Below are 20332 nucleotides of genomic sequence, written 5' to 3'. Positions count from 1 at the left end.
AATGGCTACTCCCAAGCTCCACCCACTCTGGCGGAGCTGATTAAAACTGGCATCAAGATATCAAAACATTTAATTTTAGCATAACTCTGCGTTGTTCAAAAATGTTATGACTTTCCAAAGTGTTTTATTCCAGAAAACTAGGGTAAACACTTTTATGTATTGCCCCCTTAGAGTCTAAAAAAACACTAGTGGCCAGCATGAAAATTGCAAGACTTCTATTTTTAACTTTTAATACAGATTGTAATGCGTAGAAAAAAAATGCTATTTTTTTAAATAAATGTAGCAAAAAAATGTGATTTAAACCATTGATACTTTTCTGATGATTACTTCTCTTTAATATGACTTTCCGCCAAAACAACTATATTCAGATGAATGAATATTATTTTCAGTTGCAGAGATTTATTAAGTACATTTTCTGCATTTGAATTCAGGTATGAAGCTTTGTAACAAATGCAATGTAAGAAACATAACATTTACCAATAAGATGAACATTGAACTAAAGAATCAACAGCAGATACTTGGATTCTTGCTATGTTAATAATAAGCACTGTAGTGGTCTGCTGCCTTTTGAAGTATGTCCTTGTGATTTGCATAAAGAGGAATCTTCTGGTCAACAACTTGCCAACGTACTGCAATTTCTTGTTCATGAGTTTGTAGATTCTGAGAAGAAACATTACAAAAAATGTGATGATGAAAAAGCTTTAGATATTTAAACAAAATATCATTTTTTATAATGTAATAGTCTCATCTTTTTTGCTTCATGCTATAAATTAATTCATATTCATTTGGAGCATTTTTCAAAACTTTTTTTTATAGGAAAAATTATTAAAATTGCAACACCAAGAAGGGAAAGTAGTAGAATTATAGAAATAACAAGATCAATAGACATATTAACCCCTTTAAGACGTGGCACGTAATAGTACGCACCACGTCGTAACCCCTGGTTCAGCGCAGGCTCCGGCGCTGAGCGCGCACTAAACCAAGCACAATTCAGCTGATTTATACAGCTGACATATGCCCGCAACAGCCACAGGTGGAATCGCGATCCACCCGCGGCTGTTAACACCCGTGGCATTTAACAGCGCCGCACTGGAAGTGCATCACTTACCCCGCCCATCGGTGACATGATCACCGGTCACCGATGGGTTGACATGACAACCCGGAGTCTGCTGGAGACCCCTGTTGTTGTCATGTCCAGATTGCTATGAGCACCGCCCAGTGGTTGGCGCTCATAGCAAGTGAGCAAATGTGCTCATCACCTGTATGTAGCAGAGCCGATCAGGTAATTGCTGCTTCTAGTCTCCCTTGGAGACTATTGAAGCAAGCAAAAAACAAAAAAAAGTTTTTAAAAATATTAAAAAATAAAACAAAATATAAAAGCTTAAATCACCCCCCTTTCGCCCCATTCAAAATAAAACAATAAAAAAAACACAAATACACATATTTGGTATCGCCGCGTTCAGAATATATCAATATAAAACAGAATTAATCCAATTGGCAAACAGCATCAAGAGAAAAAAATTCTAAATGTCAGAATTAAATTTTTTTGGTCGCCGCAAAACTGCAATAAACTGCAATAACAGGCGATCAAAACATCGGATCTACCCCAAAATATCAATAAAAATGTCAGCTTGGTGCGCAAAAAATAAGCCCTCACCCGGCCCCAGATCCCAAAAAATGGAGATGTTACGAGTGTCGGAAAATGGCGCATTTTTTTTTTTTAAGCAAACTGGATTTTTTTTCATCACTTAAATAAAAAAGAACCTATACATGTTTGGTGTTTACAAACTCATAATGACCTGGAGAATAATAATGGCAGGTCAGTTTTAGCAGTCAGTGAATGTGGTAAAAAAAACAACAGAGGAATTGCACTTTTTTTTGCAATTTCACCGCACTTGGAATTTTTTTCCTGTTTTCCAGTACACAATATGGTAAAACCAGTGATGTCATTCAAAAGTACAACTCATCCCGCAAAAAAATAAGCCCTCACACAGCCATATTAACCAAAAAATAAAAAAGTTATGGCTCTAGGAACAAGGGGAGCAAAAAACGAAAACGCAAAAACGGAAAATGCTCCGGTCATTAAGGGGTTAATGAAATGCAAACGATGATAAAATGAAAATCTAATTTTCAAAACATCTCTATTTATTCAGTATTGAGTAAGATTGCCACATGCATAAAAACACACACTTACACACTTTAGCTGCTATAAATAAGGCTATTAATGGTTATCTGAGGATTGTTCTGCCACACTGAATACATGCAACCTATTGTCAGCCAGACAAACAAAGTGCCAACATGATAATAACAGGCACAAATTAATAAGCAATGTATGGGCTATATCTGGAGATATAATAGTAAATCAATTTACAAAAACTTTTCCAATAGCCAAAAAAGTATAATCACATCAAAACTTTATTAAGTATAAAAAGACACAGTGAGTTTACACTAAGGCAACACATACAGCAGGAGGAGACAGAACAAATTATTATAGATGAAAAGATGTTAAAAGCCCTTGATAATTATAACCATGTCATATAAATATATATATATGATCAAGTGACACATAGTAGAGAAACAGACATAAAAATAATCAAATAAAATACCTATGTTCATCTCCTCCTGCTGGAATGGCGTCAGGTCCCATCCCTATATGTGTTTCGGCTTGTAGCCTTGGATACGTTTTTGCAAATTGGTTTACCATACTGAATACATTTAGGCTCACAAACTATAGCCGTATTACTGGTTTCACGATTGATCCATTCTGTACTGAAGTAAAATTAGACATCAAATACCAAGCTTATGGTTTTAAACAGTGTCTGCACAAACTATCATAAAGCGTTTTCACAGCATTGGGCTAGAAGTCTAATGTCCGACTACAGGCATTCCACTGACCTCACATGATTGCTCTCAAAGGCTATCATGGTGCAGAGCAAGATTGCAGGTTGAAATGGAGGTTTTTTGCTCTTCAACAGTGAGTCCCACTTGGATGCAATAATAGCCAGAGACGAAGGCACGCTGGCGAAACGTGCGTTGAGGTGCGCTATCCTTTCCCCCGCTGCAGTTCCTCCACACTATTTATCACCATGTCTCAAGGTAATACATCTCAGTATGTGATCTGTACTTATTGATTGTATTTATAGCACCTTGCATATATCTTTAGGATCGCTATATTGGATGTCCTTGTGGCTCTTGAGCTTCATTATACAGCTCTGGTGTCTATCTTATAAGTGGGACTAAAGTTACTTCAAGCACGTCTGACTACACACCTGGATGTGCTTGTTGTGGATGTTCTGCTGCTGGGGATATGGTCTCTGTTTTCTTTTGTTCACCTCCATCTAACCTCTAGTTTAGCCTCTGACCTTAGTCACATATAGTATGTTTATATATGTTGTTCACTATTTATTCTTGCATAATAAAATATATATATATACTTTTTTCATCAATAGCTATATCTCTAGCTGTTTTTGTTTGAGAGTGGTGACCTCTATATACACCTTAGTGGATACTGGTTATACTCCTCTCTACTTTTCGGTATTAGATTTTGATACAAAGCTATTTTTATAGGTCTAAAAATAGCCAGAGACTGCTCTGGAAACCATGTGGGCAATGATATAGCGATCTTCACGAGGGAATGTCAAACTAGTCCTACTCCCAGGATTATGGTGTGGGATGGCAAAAGGTAAAGTAGCCAGACCTCTCTAGTCTTCATTCCAAAAATACTAACTGCTCAGCAATACGTTGATTTGGTCGTGGAACCAGAAGTCAGGCCTTTTCTCCAGTGTGTACCATAAGCTGTTTTTCCATACAACAAAGTCAGGCCACGTGTTGCTCATCCTATTTTGAGCAGCTTGTACAGCCTAAACATGCTACCATGGCATGCAGTGTCTCCAGAAGTGTCCCCATGGAGCACATATGGTATGTCATTACAGTAGTTGGCAATTGCACAGGGATCTACCAGCAGTGGATCTTGATGATTTGTGTGTACAATTTCATTCAGCTTGACTGAACACTCCTCAGAGAACCATTGCTAACCTCAGTAATAACATGCCAAAGTTTGCAAGCATGTATATTTCTACGTGTGGAACTCATAATCCTGAATAAACTGTAATGTTTAAAAAATTTTGACTTCATTTTTTCATAATTTTCATATAATTAACATGTTTATTAGTGATGAGCGAGCGTGCTCATCACTGCTCGGTACCTGCCCGAGCACCTCACTGCTCGAGATGCTCAGCGAGTATTTCCGGGATGCTCGGGCGGGAGCTCAAGTTGAGCTTGAGCTCCCGCCCTGCATGTTTGGCGCTCTTTAGAGAGCCAATGAACATGCAGGGATTGTCTGCCACTCACTGTAATGCCGTAGCCATCTTGGTTGTGGCATTACAGTGATTGGCTGGCTGCATAGCATCATCGGGTCTATATAAGAGCTGGTGATGCTCTGCTTGTCACAGTCTAACCTTCAGACAGGCAGAGTAGGGAGAGGTGCTGCTGTGTGAGGGACAGAATTGGTGGTGTAATAGTTAGGTATAGGTATTCCACATCAGGATACATATCCATCTGAACTAACAGTCCTTCTGAGGACTAATCCAGCTGCATATATTCAGTGGTGATAGCAGGAGTTAGGCAGGCAGAGAAATTTGTGAACAATATACAGCACAATAGTGTCCATTGCACGTTCTGTCTGCTGTTGCTGCTGCCTGTTACAGATAGCCATTGGACTAGATATCAGGGCTTTTTTTTTTGCTCTTAATCTTGATTATTTTCTTAAAAAGTAATAGAGTTCAACATTTTTCTGCTCCATTTGCTTGTTAGCACTGTAGAATACAGCCAGATCTTTTCCATCATCAGACATGATCCCATATTACTACGGTACTAATCCAGCAATTTGTAGGGATCGTGTAAAATATTATCCTCCTTTTACAGTTAGGCAGCAGTGTGTCAGTAAAGCTATTGACACGTGGTAGCTGTCAATAATAGGAAAGTACAATACCGGTATTTAAAATTGTGGGTGTCCATCAGACGTATCTCATATAACTGCGGTACAAATATAGCAATTTGTAGGGACCGTGTAAAATATTATTCACCTTTTATAAATAGGAAGCAGTGTGTCGGTAAAGCTATTGACACGTGGTCACTACAAATAATAGGAAACTACAAGGCCGGTATTTAAAACCGTGGGCGTCCGTCATACGTATCCCATATAACTGCGGTACAAATCCAGCCATTTGTAGGGACCATGCAAAATATCCTCCATTTAAAATGGGCACGGTGCGTGCCAAGTGACGGGGAAGTGGACGTGATGGTGATGGTACATACAGAGGCTGAGGCCGTGGGCAACCTGAAATTGTGCCACAACAAGCAGCCACATCTTGTCACCCGACCTTCCTGTCCCAATTACTAGGGGACCCAGCACACCACTATTGAACCCAAATCAGTGTCAAAAGGTTGCTGGTTAGATAGCAGATATTGCTTCCAGTCACTTTGCCATCACCATCACCACCACCCTGTCTTCCACATGGTCAAGTCTCAGTAGCCGTGAGTCTGGACCGCATATTCCTCACCCTGATCCTCCTTCCTTCCACCGTGCCGAGTGCCTGGAGACAACTGATCCCACACTTGGACACTCCGAAAAGCTGTTCACTTTTCCATTTATAGATTCTGGCCTCTCGCCCGGCTAGCTTCAAGCGGGGTAAGAGGAGATTGCGTGTAGCGATGCCCAAATATTTGAGCAGCCACGGTCACATGAAGGCGACGGTGGGAAAGTGCAATTATTGTCACAAGAGGTGGATGACGATACAACTGCCAGAAAGTCAGGAGGAGGACCAGGGTGCAGAAGTGGAAAACGAGGTAGTGGATAATGAAGTCACTGATCAAACCTGGCAAGGTGACATGCAGAGAGAGGACAGCAGCACACAGGGGGAGGGAGGTGTAGCACCAGAACAGGCAGGAAAAAGCAGTGTGGTGGCCACAGATACAAGGCGGGCAACAGTTCCCCTGAACATCAACATGATGAAAGTTGCCAGTACAACTGTTATGTCTTCCTGAGTCTGGTTGTTTTTTAAAGACTCTGCAGATAACCCCTAAAAGGCCATTTGCAACCTCTGCCAGGCCAGCATCAGCAGGGGCAGCAAAACTAGCAGCCTGACCACAACCAGCATGCTCAGGCACATAATAATAATCTTTATTTTTATAAAGTGCTAATATATTCCGTAGCACTTGACACATGACAGCAAAGCACCCGAATAAGTGGGCCGAACACCAGGCTCCAAAAACAGTGTCTGTGGGTGGCACTACTGCTTTTTCTGCTGTTTTGCGTGCACGCCAATCCCCTGTCCATGGTGCATGCGATGATGCTTCCAGCCCTGCACCTTTCGTTGCAAACTCGCAACTACCACCATCAACAACCATGTCCAAATCCTTGTCCCAGTGCAGCGTTCAGTTGACCCTACCCCAGTCCTTGGAACGCAAGCGCAAATATGCAGCTAACGCCCCACAAGCTGCATTACTAAACTCACACATTTTGCGAATGATTGCATTCGAAATGTCGCCTTTTAGGCTCGTGGAGATGGAAGCTTTCAGCAACCTGATGGTGGCGGCCGTCCCTCGGTACTCGGTCCCCAGCCACTACTATTTCTCCTGGTGTACTATAGTGGAAGCTGTGACCTAGTCGGACCAAGGGACGGAACTCGTCCTCCCAACGCCGAGAATTACGGGCCCTGGATCAATCAGGATTACTCTTAAATTCTACACCTCTTACACCTCCTCCTCCTCCTCTTCATCCTCCATCTTCGAAATGACCACATCAGTCGGAAGCTGGAAGCACTGCAGCACTGCCTTGGCCAAGCAGCAACAGGCTGTGCTGAAGCTAATATGCTTAGGTGACAAACCGCTCAGCATTAAAGAGTTGTTGACAGCTCTAAAAAAGCAGGCAGATCTGTGGCTGTCACTGCTGAATCTACAGCCAGGCATGGTCGTATGTGACAATGGCTGGAACCTGGTGGCAGCTCTGAAGCGAGGCGAGCTCACACACGTACCATGCCTGGCCCATGTGCTCAACCTAGTGGTTCAGCAGTTTTTTAAAACCTACCCAGATCTGCTGAATCTGCTTGTCAAAGTACAATGAGTGTGTGCCCATTTTAGAAAGTCAGCTACAGCTTAAGCCACTATTGCCGTGCTTCAGTATAGTTTGCAGCTTCCAGCTCACCGATTTGTGTGCAATGTCCCCACGCATTGGAACTCAACGTTGCATATGTTGGGAAGAATTTGTGAGCAGCACAGGGCAGTTGTTGAGTACCAGATTAAAACCGTCCGTCGGTATTCAGGTCAGCTTCCGCACATAAGAGCTCAGGAGTGGACATGGATGTCAGACATCTGTGCCGTCCTCCAAAACTTTGAGTACTCCACCAAGATAGTGAGATGCGATGGTGCCATATTTGGCATCACCATCCCGCTTCTCTGTCATCTGATATGATCGCTACTCACTTAAAGTGGAGGCATTGCAGGTGGAGCATGATGAGATGGAGCAAGGAACCATACAGGGTGATTCCACACAGCCCAGCTTCGTCTCATCCACGTTGGCACACATTATTATTATTATTTATTATTATAATGCCATTTATTCCATGGCGCTTTACATGTGAAAAAGGGGGTATACATAGCAAAAAACACTTACAATACTCTTAACAGAACGAGTCAGTGACTGGTCCAGGAGTAGAGAGGACCCTGCCCGCAAGGGCTCACAGTCTACAAGGGATGGGTGAGGATACAGTAGGTGAGGGTAGAGCTGGGGTGCAGCCATGAGGTGGAGCGGTGATTACTACAGGTTGTAGGCTTGTTGGAACAGGTGGGTCTTCAGGTTTCTTTTGAAGGTTTCCACGGTGGACGAGAGTCTGATATGTTGAGGTAGAGAGTTTCAGAGTAGGGGGGATGCACGGGAGAAATCTTGTATGCGATTGTGGAGATACGAGGGGAGTAGAGAAGGAGATCTTGTGAGGATCAGAGGTTGCTTGCAGGTAAGTACCGGGTGACTAGGTCACAGGTGTATGGGGGAGACAGGTTGAGGATGGCTTTGTATGCCAGGGTTAGGGTTTTTAACTGGAGTCCCTGAGCAATGGGGAGCCAGTGAAGGTATTGATAGAGGGGAGAGGCTGGGGAATAGCAGGGGGATAGATGGATTAGTCGGGCAGCAGAGTTTAGGATAGACTGGAGGGGGGGGAGAGTGTTGGAAGGGAGGCCACAGAGCAGGAGGTTGCAGTAGTCAAAGCGGGAGATGATGAGAGCATGCACTAGTGTTTTTGCAGAGTCTTGGCTGAGGAATGTGCGGATCCTGGAGATATTTTTGAGTTGGAATCGGCAGGAAGTGGAAAGGGCTTGGATATGAGGTTTGAAGGAGAGATCAGAGTCCAGGGTTACCCAGAGGCAGTGAGCTTGTGGGACTGGGGAGAGCGAGCAGCTGTTAAATTTGATGGATAGGTCAGATGGTGGTTGAGTGAGGTGGGGGAAAGGTGATGAATTCATTTTTTTCCATGTTAAGTTTTAGAAATCTATCAGAGAAGAATGATGAAATAGCACACAGACATTGCGGGATTCTGGTTAGTAAGGAGTTGATATCGGGTCCAGAGAGGTAGATCTGTGTGTCATTAGCATAGAGGTGGTATTGAAAGCCATGAGACTCTATGAGATTTCCCAGGTCAAGGGTGTTAATGGAGAAGAGCAGGGGTCCTAGGACTGAGCCTTGGGGAATGACGACAGATAGTGGGAGGGATGAGGAGGTGGTATGTGAGTGGGAGATGCTGAATGTCCGGTCTTTCCCATGTTACGCTGCCTTTTCCGTGACCCTTGCGTTCTCCAAATTTTGGTTGACAGTCATTACTGGTTGGTGACACTTCTAGAGCCACGCTATAAGGAGAACATTTTATCTCTCATTCCTGTGGCAGACAGGTCTGCTAAAATGGTGCAGTAACAGAAGGCCCTTGTTGTGGAATTATTAAAAAAATTCCCATCTGAAAACGCTGGTAGAGGTCACAGTTCGTTGGACAATCAAGGAGTACAGGCGAGAGAGACACAAATACCATCTAGCAGAGGTAGGGGAACACCATCAAAGGTCTGGGAGAGTTTTCTCAGACCCTCCCATCGCACAGGCCCTGATTCGCTGGGTACTCTCACAAGGAGGGATAATTTTACGAAGATGCTGAAGGAGTACCTTGCCGACCGTACCAACGTCCTCCGTGATTCCTCTGTGCCGTATAATTATTGGGTATCCAAGATGGACACGTGGCATGAACTGGCTCTCTGCACCTTGGAGGTCCTGGCCTGCCCTGCCACTAGCGTCTTGTCAGAGTGGGTTTTTAGTGCCGAACGGGGTATTATAACTGATAGGCGCATCCGCCTGTCAACAGAAAATGCTGACAGGCTGACTCTTATAAAAATGAACAAGGGCTGGATTGGGCCAGACTTTTCAACACCATCAAATGATAGCAGTGTAAAATAAACTCAAATCCAGTGTCTTTTTTTTTTGGGAGGTCTATTCCGATGCACCTCTTCACACCCAGACATGGGAATACGCTTCCTGATTTTGTCTATTTTCTGTTGTCCTCCTCCTTCTCCTCATCCTCCACCACCATATTACCTGGGTGACCGTGATGCAACACCCACTAAATTTTTTTAAGGGTGTTTATGATGCCGTAAGAAATGTTTGTTTTACAGTATATTTATGTATACCCCCCAGAGGTAAATGTTTTTCAGCCTATGCACTTAGTGCATGGTAATACAAGTATAGAAGACCCACTCCTTTATAATGGGAACATTTTTTTAAAGAGGCCCTCCTCTACGTCTCTTCCAAGGGGCATTGGGGTGTGTCCAAATTTTTGGCAGGCCTTGCAGTCACTGCATTCGCAAGAACAGAATAGGAGACCGCTCCTTTATAATGGGAACATTTTTTTTTACTGAGGCCCTCCTCTATATTTCTTGAAAGGGGTATTTGGATGCGTTGAAAATTTAGGCAGCCGTTGCAGTCACTGCATATGCAATAACTGTATAGCAGAACAGCTCCTTTATAATGGGAACATTTTCTTACTGAGGCCCTGCTCTATGTCTCTTTAAATTGGTATTGGGGTTTTTCCTAAATTTAGGCAGCTGTTGCAGTCACTGCATACGCAATAACCATATAGCATAACCGCTACTTTATAATGGGAACATTTTGTTACCGAGGCCCTCCTCTATGTGTCTTTAAATTGGTATTGGGGTTTTTCCTAAATTTAGGCAGCTGTTGCAGTCACTGCATACACAATAACCATATAGCATAACCGCTACTTTATAATGGGAACATTTTGTTACCGAGGCCCTCCTCTATGTGTCTTTAAATTGGTATTGGGGTTTTTCCTAAATTTAGGCAGCCATTGCAGTCACTGCATATGCTAAAACGCTATAGGAAAGCCACTCCTTAATAATGAGAACAACAAAGCATAGCCAGCTGATGGTCCTCTAACAATAGTGAGAGCCGACTGCTGGCTCTTAAGATCATTTTTGGTTTTGGTTATTTATTTTGCCTTATATACAAGTCACTACCCTAGAAAGGATGTTCCTTAACATTTTTCCCAGGAAAATACATTTTGGTTTTGTTTTTGTATGTTTTATTGTGAGACCGTAGTAGTGGCGTAATACTCTAACAACATTATTCAGAGCAATGACCTGGGAGTCAGAGATGCTTCCAGGGGTCTTCCCCATCCTGTTCCCATGTCATCTGAGCACTGTTCTCATAGATTTTGGCAATCTTTAGGCTCCCTGCAGACCTCCAGGAAGGGGCTGGGGGGCACCGGAAAAATGCTTGCGTTTCACATAGACTTAAATTTGGATTGCTGCTCGGGTCGAGCACCCGAGCATTCCAATTTGCTCGACTTGCACAACGAGCACCCGAGCATTTTAGTGCTCGCTCATCACTAATGTCTATCAATCCTATGATTTCCGTAATTTCATGACTTTTCCTTCTTGGTGTTACAATTTTAATGTTGTGTTGAGGAGTGTATACAACCAATGTGTTCTGTAGCAGAATGTCAATTATAATGAAATCCACTCTACTCCAGTGATAACCATCATAACTTCATATTTTTATATCACTTGTAGTGCGGCAGTGTTCACACTGTGCGGTGATGAGGCAGTGACCCAAGGAAAGTTAAATGTATTTATTTGCAAAAACTCACATCTTAAATGCAAATGGTGTCCTCCGGATCGCAGCCGGGTGCTCTAAACAGTCTGTATAAACTGGTTGGCGTGAGCGACGGCCCGCCGTCTTGCTCTGAGGTGCGTCATTGCTTTGCCTTCACAGGCCTGTGTTATGCCTTCACACAAGCTTGCCATGCACCGAGCCTCCGGCTCTGCAGCTTGCAAACAAACCACTGACACACCCAAACCTTTGCTGCAGGTTTTTAAATGAAAACTGTGCACATGAGCAACATGCAAGACCTGGGCTGGAGAGAGTGGACCGCCCCACTGCCATCCTGTAGTCCACTCCAAGAATAAAAGCCCATGCCGGGTTTTTCTAAATATGCCTTGGTCAAATAGTTTGACCAAGTCCAAACTTACTTTTATTCTGCACTGCAACCACAGTTGTGCCTGTGATTGCAATGCACTCCAGCGGGTTTAATATGCTCCTATGCGCATTCTGGGGGATGCATACCGTCCCTCGCATATAATTCCCCTCACTGCCTCACACACTATAAATTTGGATAATACTATAGCATAAATAATACCTATCATGAGTTGACGGATGCCATTTTTATTTAAGCAAGAACTGGGAAGCCTCAGATGTGTTATTTTTATAAATATCTTCTATCAGGAAAAGTGTTTTCAAGGGTCCCTAATGCCCCTCTAAATTACCTGACTTTCTAACAAAAGTCAGGTATGAACTTCAAATTTGTGGGATACCTGCATGCTGTGTGGGACTCTACAACACTAGATTTGCAGTGAAAGAGCGAGATTTCACATGTTATTGCAATATATCACTATTTGCACTAACCTAATACTGACATATAGAGTGGGTGCGGAAAGTATTCAGACCCCTTTTAATTTTTCACTCTTTGTTTTATTGCAGCCATTTGATAATTTCTAAAAAGTTAATTTTTTTCTCATTAAAGTACACTCAGAACACCATCTTCACTGAAAAAAACAGAAATGTAGAAATTTTTGCAAATTTATTGAAAAAGAAAAACTGAAATATCACATGGTCATAAGTATTCAGACCCTTTGCTCAGTATTGAGTAGAAGCACCATTTTGAGCTAGTACAGCCATGAGTCTTCTTGGGAATGATGCAACAAGTTTTTCACACCTGGATTTGGGGATCCTCTGCCATTCTTCCTTGCAGATTCTCTCCAGTTCCGACAGGTTGGATGGTGAACATTGGTAGACAGACATTTTCAGGTCTCTCCAGAGATTCTCAATTGGGTTTAGGTCAGGTCTCTGGCTGGGCCAGTCAAGAATGGTCACAGAGTTGTTCTGAAGCCACTCCTTTGTTATTTTAGCTGTGTGCTTAGGGTCATTGTCTTGTTGGAAGGTGAAACTTCGGCCAAGTCTGAGGTCCAGAGCCCTCTGGAAGAGGTTTTCATCCAGTCCAGTTTTCATCCATTCATGTTTCCTTCAATTGCAACCAGTCGTCCTGTCCCTGCAGCTGAAAAACACCTCCATCAAATGATGCTGCCACCACCAAGTTTCACTGTCGGGATTGTATTGGGCTGGTGATGAGCAGTGCCTGGTTTTCTCCACACATACCACTTAGAATTATCACAAAAAAGTTCTATCTTCATCTCATCAGACCAGAGAATCTTATTTCTCATAGTCTGGAAGTCCTTCATGTGTTTTTGCAAACTCTATGCAGGCTTTCATATGTCTTGCACTGAGGAGAGGCTTCTGTCGGGCCACTCTGTCATAAAGGTCCAACTGGTAGAGGGTTGCAGTGATAGTTGACTTTGTGAAACTTTCTCCCATCTCTCTACTGCATCTCTGTAGCTCAGCCACAGAGATCTTGGGGTTCTTCTTTACCTCTCTCACAAAAGCTCTTCTTCCACGATTGCTCAGTTTGGCTGGACGGCCAGGTCTAGGAAGACTTCTGGTGGTCCCAAGCTTCTTCCATTTAAGGATTATGGAGGCCACTGTGCTTTTAGGAACCTTGAGTAATGGAGAAATTCTTTCGTAACCTTGGCCAGATTTGTACCTTGTCACAATTCTGTCTCTGAGGTCCTTGGGCAGATCCTCTGAGCTCATGATTCTCATTTGGTCTGACATGCACTGTGAGCTGTGAGGTCTTATATAGACAGGTGTGTGCCTTTCCAAATCAAGTCCCATCAGTTTAATTAAACACAGCTGGACTCCAATGAAGGAGTAGAACCATCTCAAGGAGGATCACAAGGAAATGGACAGCATGTGACTTAAATATGAGTGTCTGAGAAAAGGGTCTGAATACTTATGACCATGTGATATTTCAGTTTTTCTTTTTTAATAAATTTGCAAAAATTTCTACATTTCTGCTTTTTTCAGTCAAGATGAGATGCAGAGTGTACTTTAATGAGAAAAAAAAAAAACTTTTTAGAATTTACCAAATGGCAGCATTGAAACAAAGAGTGAAAAATTAAAAGGGGTCTGAATACTTTCCGTACCCAATGTACGTTACTACATTTTATTTACATAGCACCAACAAACTTTACAGCGGTTTCAAAATTGAGAGGGTATATGTGCAAGTAACAACTAATATTACAAAGTAACCCATAATTCTACATTTTAAACAGGAGTGAAGGACCTGCTTGCAATCTTATAATCTAGGTGACACAAAAGGTAAATAGTACTTTTAGTGTATGATCCAGCCATGTTTACAATATACAAGGGTAATTAATAGTGATATGCGAACATGCTCGCCACCGCTCGGTACTTGCCCGAGCATCACTGTGCTCGACGAGCTCGGCAAGTATTTTCTTACTGCTCGAGATGCTCGCCGAGTATTTCTGGGTTGCTCGGGCGGGAACATGGGTCCCCTCCCTGCATGTTTGGCGCTCTTTAGAGAGCCAATGAACATGCAGGGATTGCCTGTCACACACTGTAATGCCATAGCCATGTTGGTTGTGGGCATTACAGTGATTGGCTGGCCGTACAGCGTCATCAGGTCTTTATAAGACCTGGCACCGCTATGCTCATCACAGTGTACCCCGGAATCAGGCAGAGTAGGGAGAGGTGCTGTTGTGTCAGGGAGAGATTTGCTTCTTTATAATTAGTATAGGTATTCCACAACATATATACAGTATATATCCATCTGAACTAACAGTCCTTCTGAGGACTAATCTAGCTGCATATATTCAGTGTTGATAGCAGGAGTTAGGCAGGCAGTGTATGCGGTACACTGCAGTGCATATAGTGCAAGAGGGTCCATTGAACTTAGTATAGGTATTCCACAACATACACTGCTCAAAAAAATAAAGGGAGCACTTAAATAACACAATGTAACTCCAAGTCAATAACACTTCTGTGAAATCTACCTGTCCAGTTATGAAGCAACACTGATTGTGAATCAATTTCTCCTGCTGTTGTGCAAATGGAACAGACAACTGGTAGAAATGATAGACAATTAGCAAGATAACCCCTATAAAGGGGTGGTTCTGCAGGTGGTGACCACAGACCATTTCTCTGTTCTCATCCCTTTTGGCTGTTGTTTTGGTCACTTTTTCTATTTTCCACTGCTCTCACCCCTAGAGGTACAATAGAATGAGGCGGTGTCTACAGTACAACCCACAGAAGTTGCTCAGGTAGTGCAGTTCATCCAGGGTGGCACATCAGTGTGAGCTGTGGCAAGAAGGGTACCTGTGTCTGTCAGCACAGTGTCCAGAGCATGGAGAAGATACCAGGAGATGTGGAGGGAGCCATAGGAGGGCAACAACCCAGCAGCAGGACCGTTACCTCCTCCTTTGTGCAAGGAGGAACAGGAGGAGCACTGCCAGAGCCCTGCAAGACCTCCAGCAGGCCACAAATGTGCATGTGTCTGCACAAACGGTTAGAAGCCGTCTCCATGAGGGTGGTATGAGGGCCCGAAATCCACAGATGGGGGTTGTGCTCAAAATCCAACACCGTGCAGTACGCCTGGCATTTGGCACAGAACACCAGGACTGGCAAAGTCGCCACTGGCGCCCTGTGCTCTTCACAGATGAAAGCAGGTTCACACTGAGCACATGTGACAGACATGACAGAGTATGGAGACGCCATGGAGAGGGATTTGCTGCCTGCAACATCCTTCAGCATGACCGGTTTGGCAGTGGGTCAGTAATGGTGTGGGGTGGTATTTCTTTGGAAACTGTTCGACGAACACCTTCGAACACCGTTAAAACCAATGGCAGGCAAACAGAAACACATAGAAACACATAGAAAACACCTTCAAAGGTGTCCAAAAGCTGACAAACTGCTCAGAAGACACAACTAACACATGGAAAAGTGACAAGTACATATAGTCATGTGAAAATTAAAGAGGTGGAGGAGTAGAAGGAGGGGGAGACACAGATATAGGCATGTCATGCCCTTCTAAAACAAAAACAGTGCAAAGCCGACACGGCCAGTCCGTTCCTGCCCGTGCGACCTCCGTGTCGCCGGGTTTGTGCCAGAGCTGCGGTGGACCCTGACGGCCAGCCTCCCTCTCCCAATACTGGTGCCTATCCGCTGGTGGGTTGAGCGAGTCCCCCTGCGGTGGAGGCAGGTCTAATCTTTTTAATTTAAATTGTCTCTCTAATTTGAATGAGTACACTTTAAATCCTTTTACAAGGATCTATTGGAGGGCAAGTCTCATGCCAGCAGCCGCGGTAATTCAAGCTCCAGTAGCGTCCACTAAAGCTGCTGCAGTTAAAAAGATTTTATAAGGATCGAGCTTGGCGGTCTACCGCAAGGCATCCTACTGCCAGTCCAAGCCCCTGTGTCTTGGGGTGCCTCCCCGATGCTCTTCACTGAGTGTCCCGGGGGCCCGAACCATTTCCTTTGAAAAAATTAAGTGTCCAAACTACAGGTGGTGTAGCTTGCTTAACAGCTGGAATAATCCGCTGACTAGTAGACACTGCTACTAGGCACAAAGTATTTCCTGGGCTAGATGCAGTTAAAAATTTGTAATTAGATACTCTCGTTGGATGCTGAGAAAGCATTCCATACAGTCTCCTGGCACGCCATATATTATTCTCTTAAAAAGCTTGGGGTAGGGGTCTAGGGGACCCTTTTATAGCCAAAATCATGACCCTGTATCGCAATACGTCACCTAGGCTGAAGATAGATGGATCATTTTCATCACCTTTCATAATCACCAATGGGACAAGGAAGGGATATCCTCTGTCCCCTCTCTTATACATCCTAGTGATGGAGCACCTGGTCTCATCAATTCGCCATAACCCCAATATTAGGTAAATTGAGGTGGGAGGCACCGAGTACAAGTGCTCTGCATTTGCTGATGATGTCCTAGTATATATCACTCAATCGAATATATCCATCCCTGCTGTTATGGCTGAAATAGATCACTTTGTTACATGGCCAAATTTTAAAATCAATGCAGCAAAGTCTGAGGCCCTCGATGTCTCCCTCCCCAAATCCATACAGGATTCCATCCAGTCCAACTTTCCCTTTGCCTGGCCTTCACAGGGTATCAAATACTTAGGAATACGTATTCATAGAGACCTCTCCCATCTATGTTATCTTAATTTTGGGCCCTTTATTGAACAACTCCATACAGACTACGGTTGGCAAGTTAGAACTGTAAGATTCACTGCGTGAACCACTGGTGTTTTGTGGAAAAGCACGTGTATACTGTGTTCCAAATTATTATGCAAAAAGTGTTTAGGAGTGATAAGGTAAGATTTTTTTTGGTAGTCAGTTAAACTCATTGATGGTGATGTGTGTCAGGGCTCTTTATATCATTGTAAGCAATTGCAGACACCTTTGCTAATTAGTATGGCAGGTGTGTCCAATGAAAGTCAAGACTACTTAAGAAGGCTGTCCCACATTATTAAGCAGCCTACATTTTCTGCCAAAATGGGAAAGAAAAAGGATGTGTCGGCTGCTGAGAAGCAACAAATTGTGGAGTGTTTAGGTCAAGGCATGACTACAATCAACATTGCCAAGACACTTCATCCTGATCATCGCACAATCAAGAAGTATGTAGCTGATTCACAGTACACACGTGTGCGTGCTGATAAGGGAAAATTGAGGACTCTTTCCTACAGCCAATTACGTCAGGTCAGCGGCAAAAAAGCCTTGTCATAGCAGCAGACAAGTTTTTGAAGCTGCTGGTGCCTCCAACGTCCCCCAAACAACAAGATACAGGGTCCTTCAGAGGTTTGCAGCTGTGCGTAAGCCATCCTGTCGACCTACTCTATCCACTGTACACAAGCAGAAACAGCTCCAGTGGGCCAAACAATACATAAAGACTGACTTCAAAACTGCTTTGTTCACCGATGAGTGCCGTGCAACGCTCGATGGTCCAGATGGATGGAGTGGAGGATGGCTGGTTGATGGATACCCCATGCAAACACGGCTACGGCGCCAACAAGGAGGAGGTGGAGTAATTTTTTGAGCTGGAATCATGGGGAGAGAGATTGTTGGCCCCTTTAGGATCCCTGAAGGGGTAAAGATGAACTCCATAATGTATGTGGAGTTTCTCAAACAGCACTTCCTGCCATGGTTCAAGAAGAAGAACCGTCTATTCCGCAGTAAGATCATTTTCATGCATGATAATGCACCGTCTCATGCTGCACATAACACATCTGCATATCTGGCTGATATGGGCATAAAAGGGGACAAACTTATGGTGTGACCCCCATGCTCCCCTGACCTCAACCCCATTGAGAACCTCTGGAGCATCATCTAAAGGAGTGTCTATAATGGTGGGAGGCAGTTCACATCTAAGCAACAGCTCTGGGAGGGTATTCTGTCCTCATGCAAAACAATTGAAGCAGAAACCATCCAAAACCTGACAAATTCAATGGACGAGAAAGTTCAGAAGCTCCTTTCGAACAAGAGGTCCTATGTGCAAATGTAACATCACCTAGAATAAAGTTTTGAGTTGAAAACTGTTTGATTTCAGTTTGTAATAACCTGCTAATGCATATAATTTCAAAAATGACCATTTTTTTGTTCTTTATTAAAATGAAAAGGTTGATCGAAGAGTGTGGGGGATCTAAGAGTGTGGCAACCCAGTAGTCAGGATTATTTCGAATTCTGACAATCTGATTGTCATGTTGCAGGTAGTGCAGCAAGAAGGCACTCATGTGTCTTGTGCATCTAGGAGCCCCAAAATTATTTTCTGGGCTAGATGCAGCTAAAAATTATTATTAATTTGAAAGCTGGTGGAGCTTAGTATAGATGGCCTAATGGAATCAGTACTGCAAACTGCTACAAGGCCCAAATTATTTTCCAGCCAAGATACAGATAAACATGATTAGTAATTTTAAATCTGGTGGAGTTTAGTATAGATGGCCTAATAGAATCAGTACTGCACACTGCTACAAGGCCAAAATTATTTTCCAGCCAAGACACAGATAACATGATTAGTAATTGGAAAGCTTAAAACGGTTGGTGAGGTGATTTTAACAAATCATCAAGCTTTTACTCTCCCCAGGATGACACAGGGGTAGAAAAGTCATTTCGGATCCATGATTTGTTCATCTTTATGAACGTGAGTCTGTCTACATTATCAGTGGAGAGCCACGTGCGCTTATCTGTCAGCACACCACCAGCAGCACTGAACACACGTTCAGACAGAACGCTGGCTGCGGGGCACGACAAGATCTCCAAGGTATAAGTGGCGAGCTCCGGCCATTTATCCAGATTGGAAGCCCAAAAAGAGCAAGGGTCCAGTGACACAGTCATGGCTTCAATGTTTACTTGGAGATACACCTGTACCATCGTCTCTAGGCGTTGACTATGTGTCAGACTTATTATCTCCTGTGGCCTTGCAAAGGATGGGCTAAAAAAGTGGTGAAATGATTCCGCAAAATTGATGTTACCAGCAGATACTGTGTTTCTGTTACGTTTTGAGTGCTGAACATTCGACGGTCCCACGGTTGGCAAGTTGGAACTGTGAGATTCACTACGTGCACCACTAGTGTTTTGTGGAAAAGCACATGTAAGATTCTGCAACAGTCTCTGCTGATACTCCTGCATGTGTGCATCTCTTTCTATGGCAGGAATAATTTCTGCAAATTTACTTTTGTACCGGGGATCTAAGAGTGTGGCATGCCAGTAGTCAGGATTATTTCAAATTCTCCAAATTCGAGGGTCATGTTGCAGGTAGTGCAGCAAGAAGGCACTCATGTGTCTTGCGCATCCAGGAGAACCAAGTCCCTGTTGTGTTGGTGGCGAGGTATCAATCATGCTTCCTTCCTCTGCCCTCTCCCCCCAACCTTGCACAACAGAATTGTGATCAAGGTCTCCCTCATCTGATGAGTCTTCCATCAGTTCATCCTCCACTTCTTCCTAGGCTCCTGCACATTCCTCACTAGTTTGGCTGCTACCATGTGCCCTGGTAAAACCATCTCCCCCACCCTCACATGCCTGCCGCCTTGGTGCTGACGACCGTCTGGACCTTGCAGATGTTAGCCCTTCCGCATACAACTCCTCCTCCTCTACTTCCTCCACCTCCTCTTGTGCCACCACCTGACTCCGAATTCTGTTTAACATGTGCTCCAGCATGTAAATCACCGGAATAGTCATGCTGATAATGGCATCGTCAGCACTAAACATCTTCGTCGCCATTTCAAAACTGTGCAGAAGGGTGCATAGGTCCCTGATCTGAGACCACTCCTCCAGCGTGATTTGCCCCACCTCTGGATCTCGTTGGCCCAGGCCATACGTCAGAACGTATTGCACCAGGGCTTGTCGGTGCTGCCACAGTCGCTGCAACATGTGCAGAGTTGAATTCCATCAGGTAGGCACATCGCATTTTAGCCGGTGAAGTGGCAGGCCCAATGACTTCTGTAGAGATGTAAGTCGCTGAGCTGCGGGATGCGAACGGCGGAAGTGAGCACACAGCGACCGTGCCTTCTGCAGAACGCCATCTAGTCCGGGATAGTGGGCTAAAAATTGCTGGATAACCAGGTTCAACACGTGAGCCATACAAGGCACATGTGTGACATTGCCCCGGCGAAGGACCGCACCCAGGTTTGCAGCATTGACGCACACAGCATTCCCTGGTTTCAGGTCCAGTGGAGACAACCATTCATGAAACTGGTTCTCCTGAGCTGACCACAGCTCCTCAGCTGTGTGACTCACATTTCCCACACATTTCAAAGTAAAAACCGCCTGATGACGTTGAGCCCTGCTGCCAGCATA

The 20332-nt window shown here is 43.9% G+C and overlaps 1 protein-coding gene across 1 annotated transcript in view; it reads right to left on the bottom strand.

The window, feature by feature from the left end:
* Positions 1–324: 324 nt before the first annotated feature.
* TRPM2 (transient receptor potential cation channel subfamily M member 2) overlaps positions 325–20332 on the bottom strand; it is a 1046990-nt gene continuing 1026982 nt past the window's right edge. Inside the window, exon 36 of the mRNA XM_073646321.1 lies at positions 325–660. Coding sequence (XP_073502422.1) covers positions 535–660 — 126 coding nt within the window. The 3' untranslated portion in view covers positions 325–534. The remainder of the gene's footprint in view (positions 661–20332) is intronic.

The sequence above is a fragment of the Phyllobates terribilis genome, unplaced genomic scaffold, assembly GCF_046119375.1.
Source record: "Phyllobates terribilis strain yellow unplaced genomic scaffold, ASM4611937v1 Scaffold_9__5_contigs__length_417890890, whole genome shotgun sequence".
NCBI lineage: Eukaryota > Metazoa > Chordata > Amphibia > Anura > Dendrobatidae > Phyllobates > Phyllobates terribilis.
This window is presented reverse-complemented; position numbering and strand designations above follow the sequence as displayed.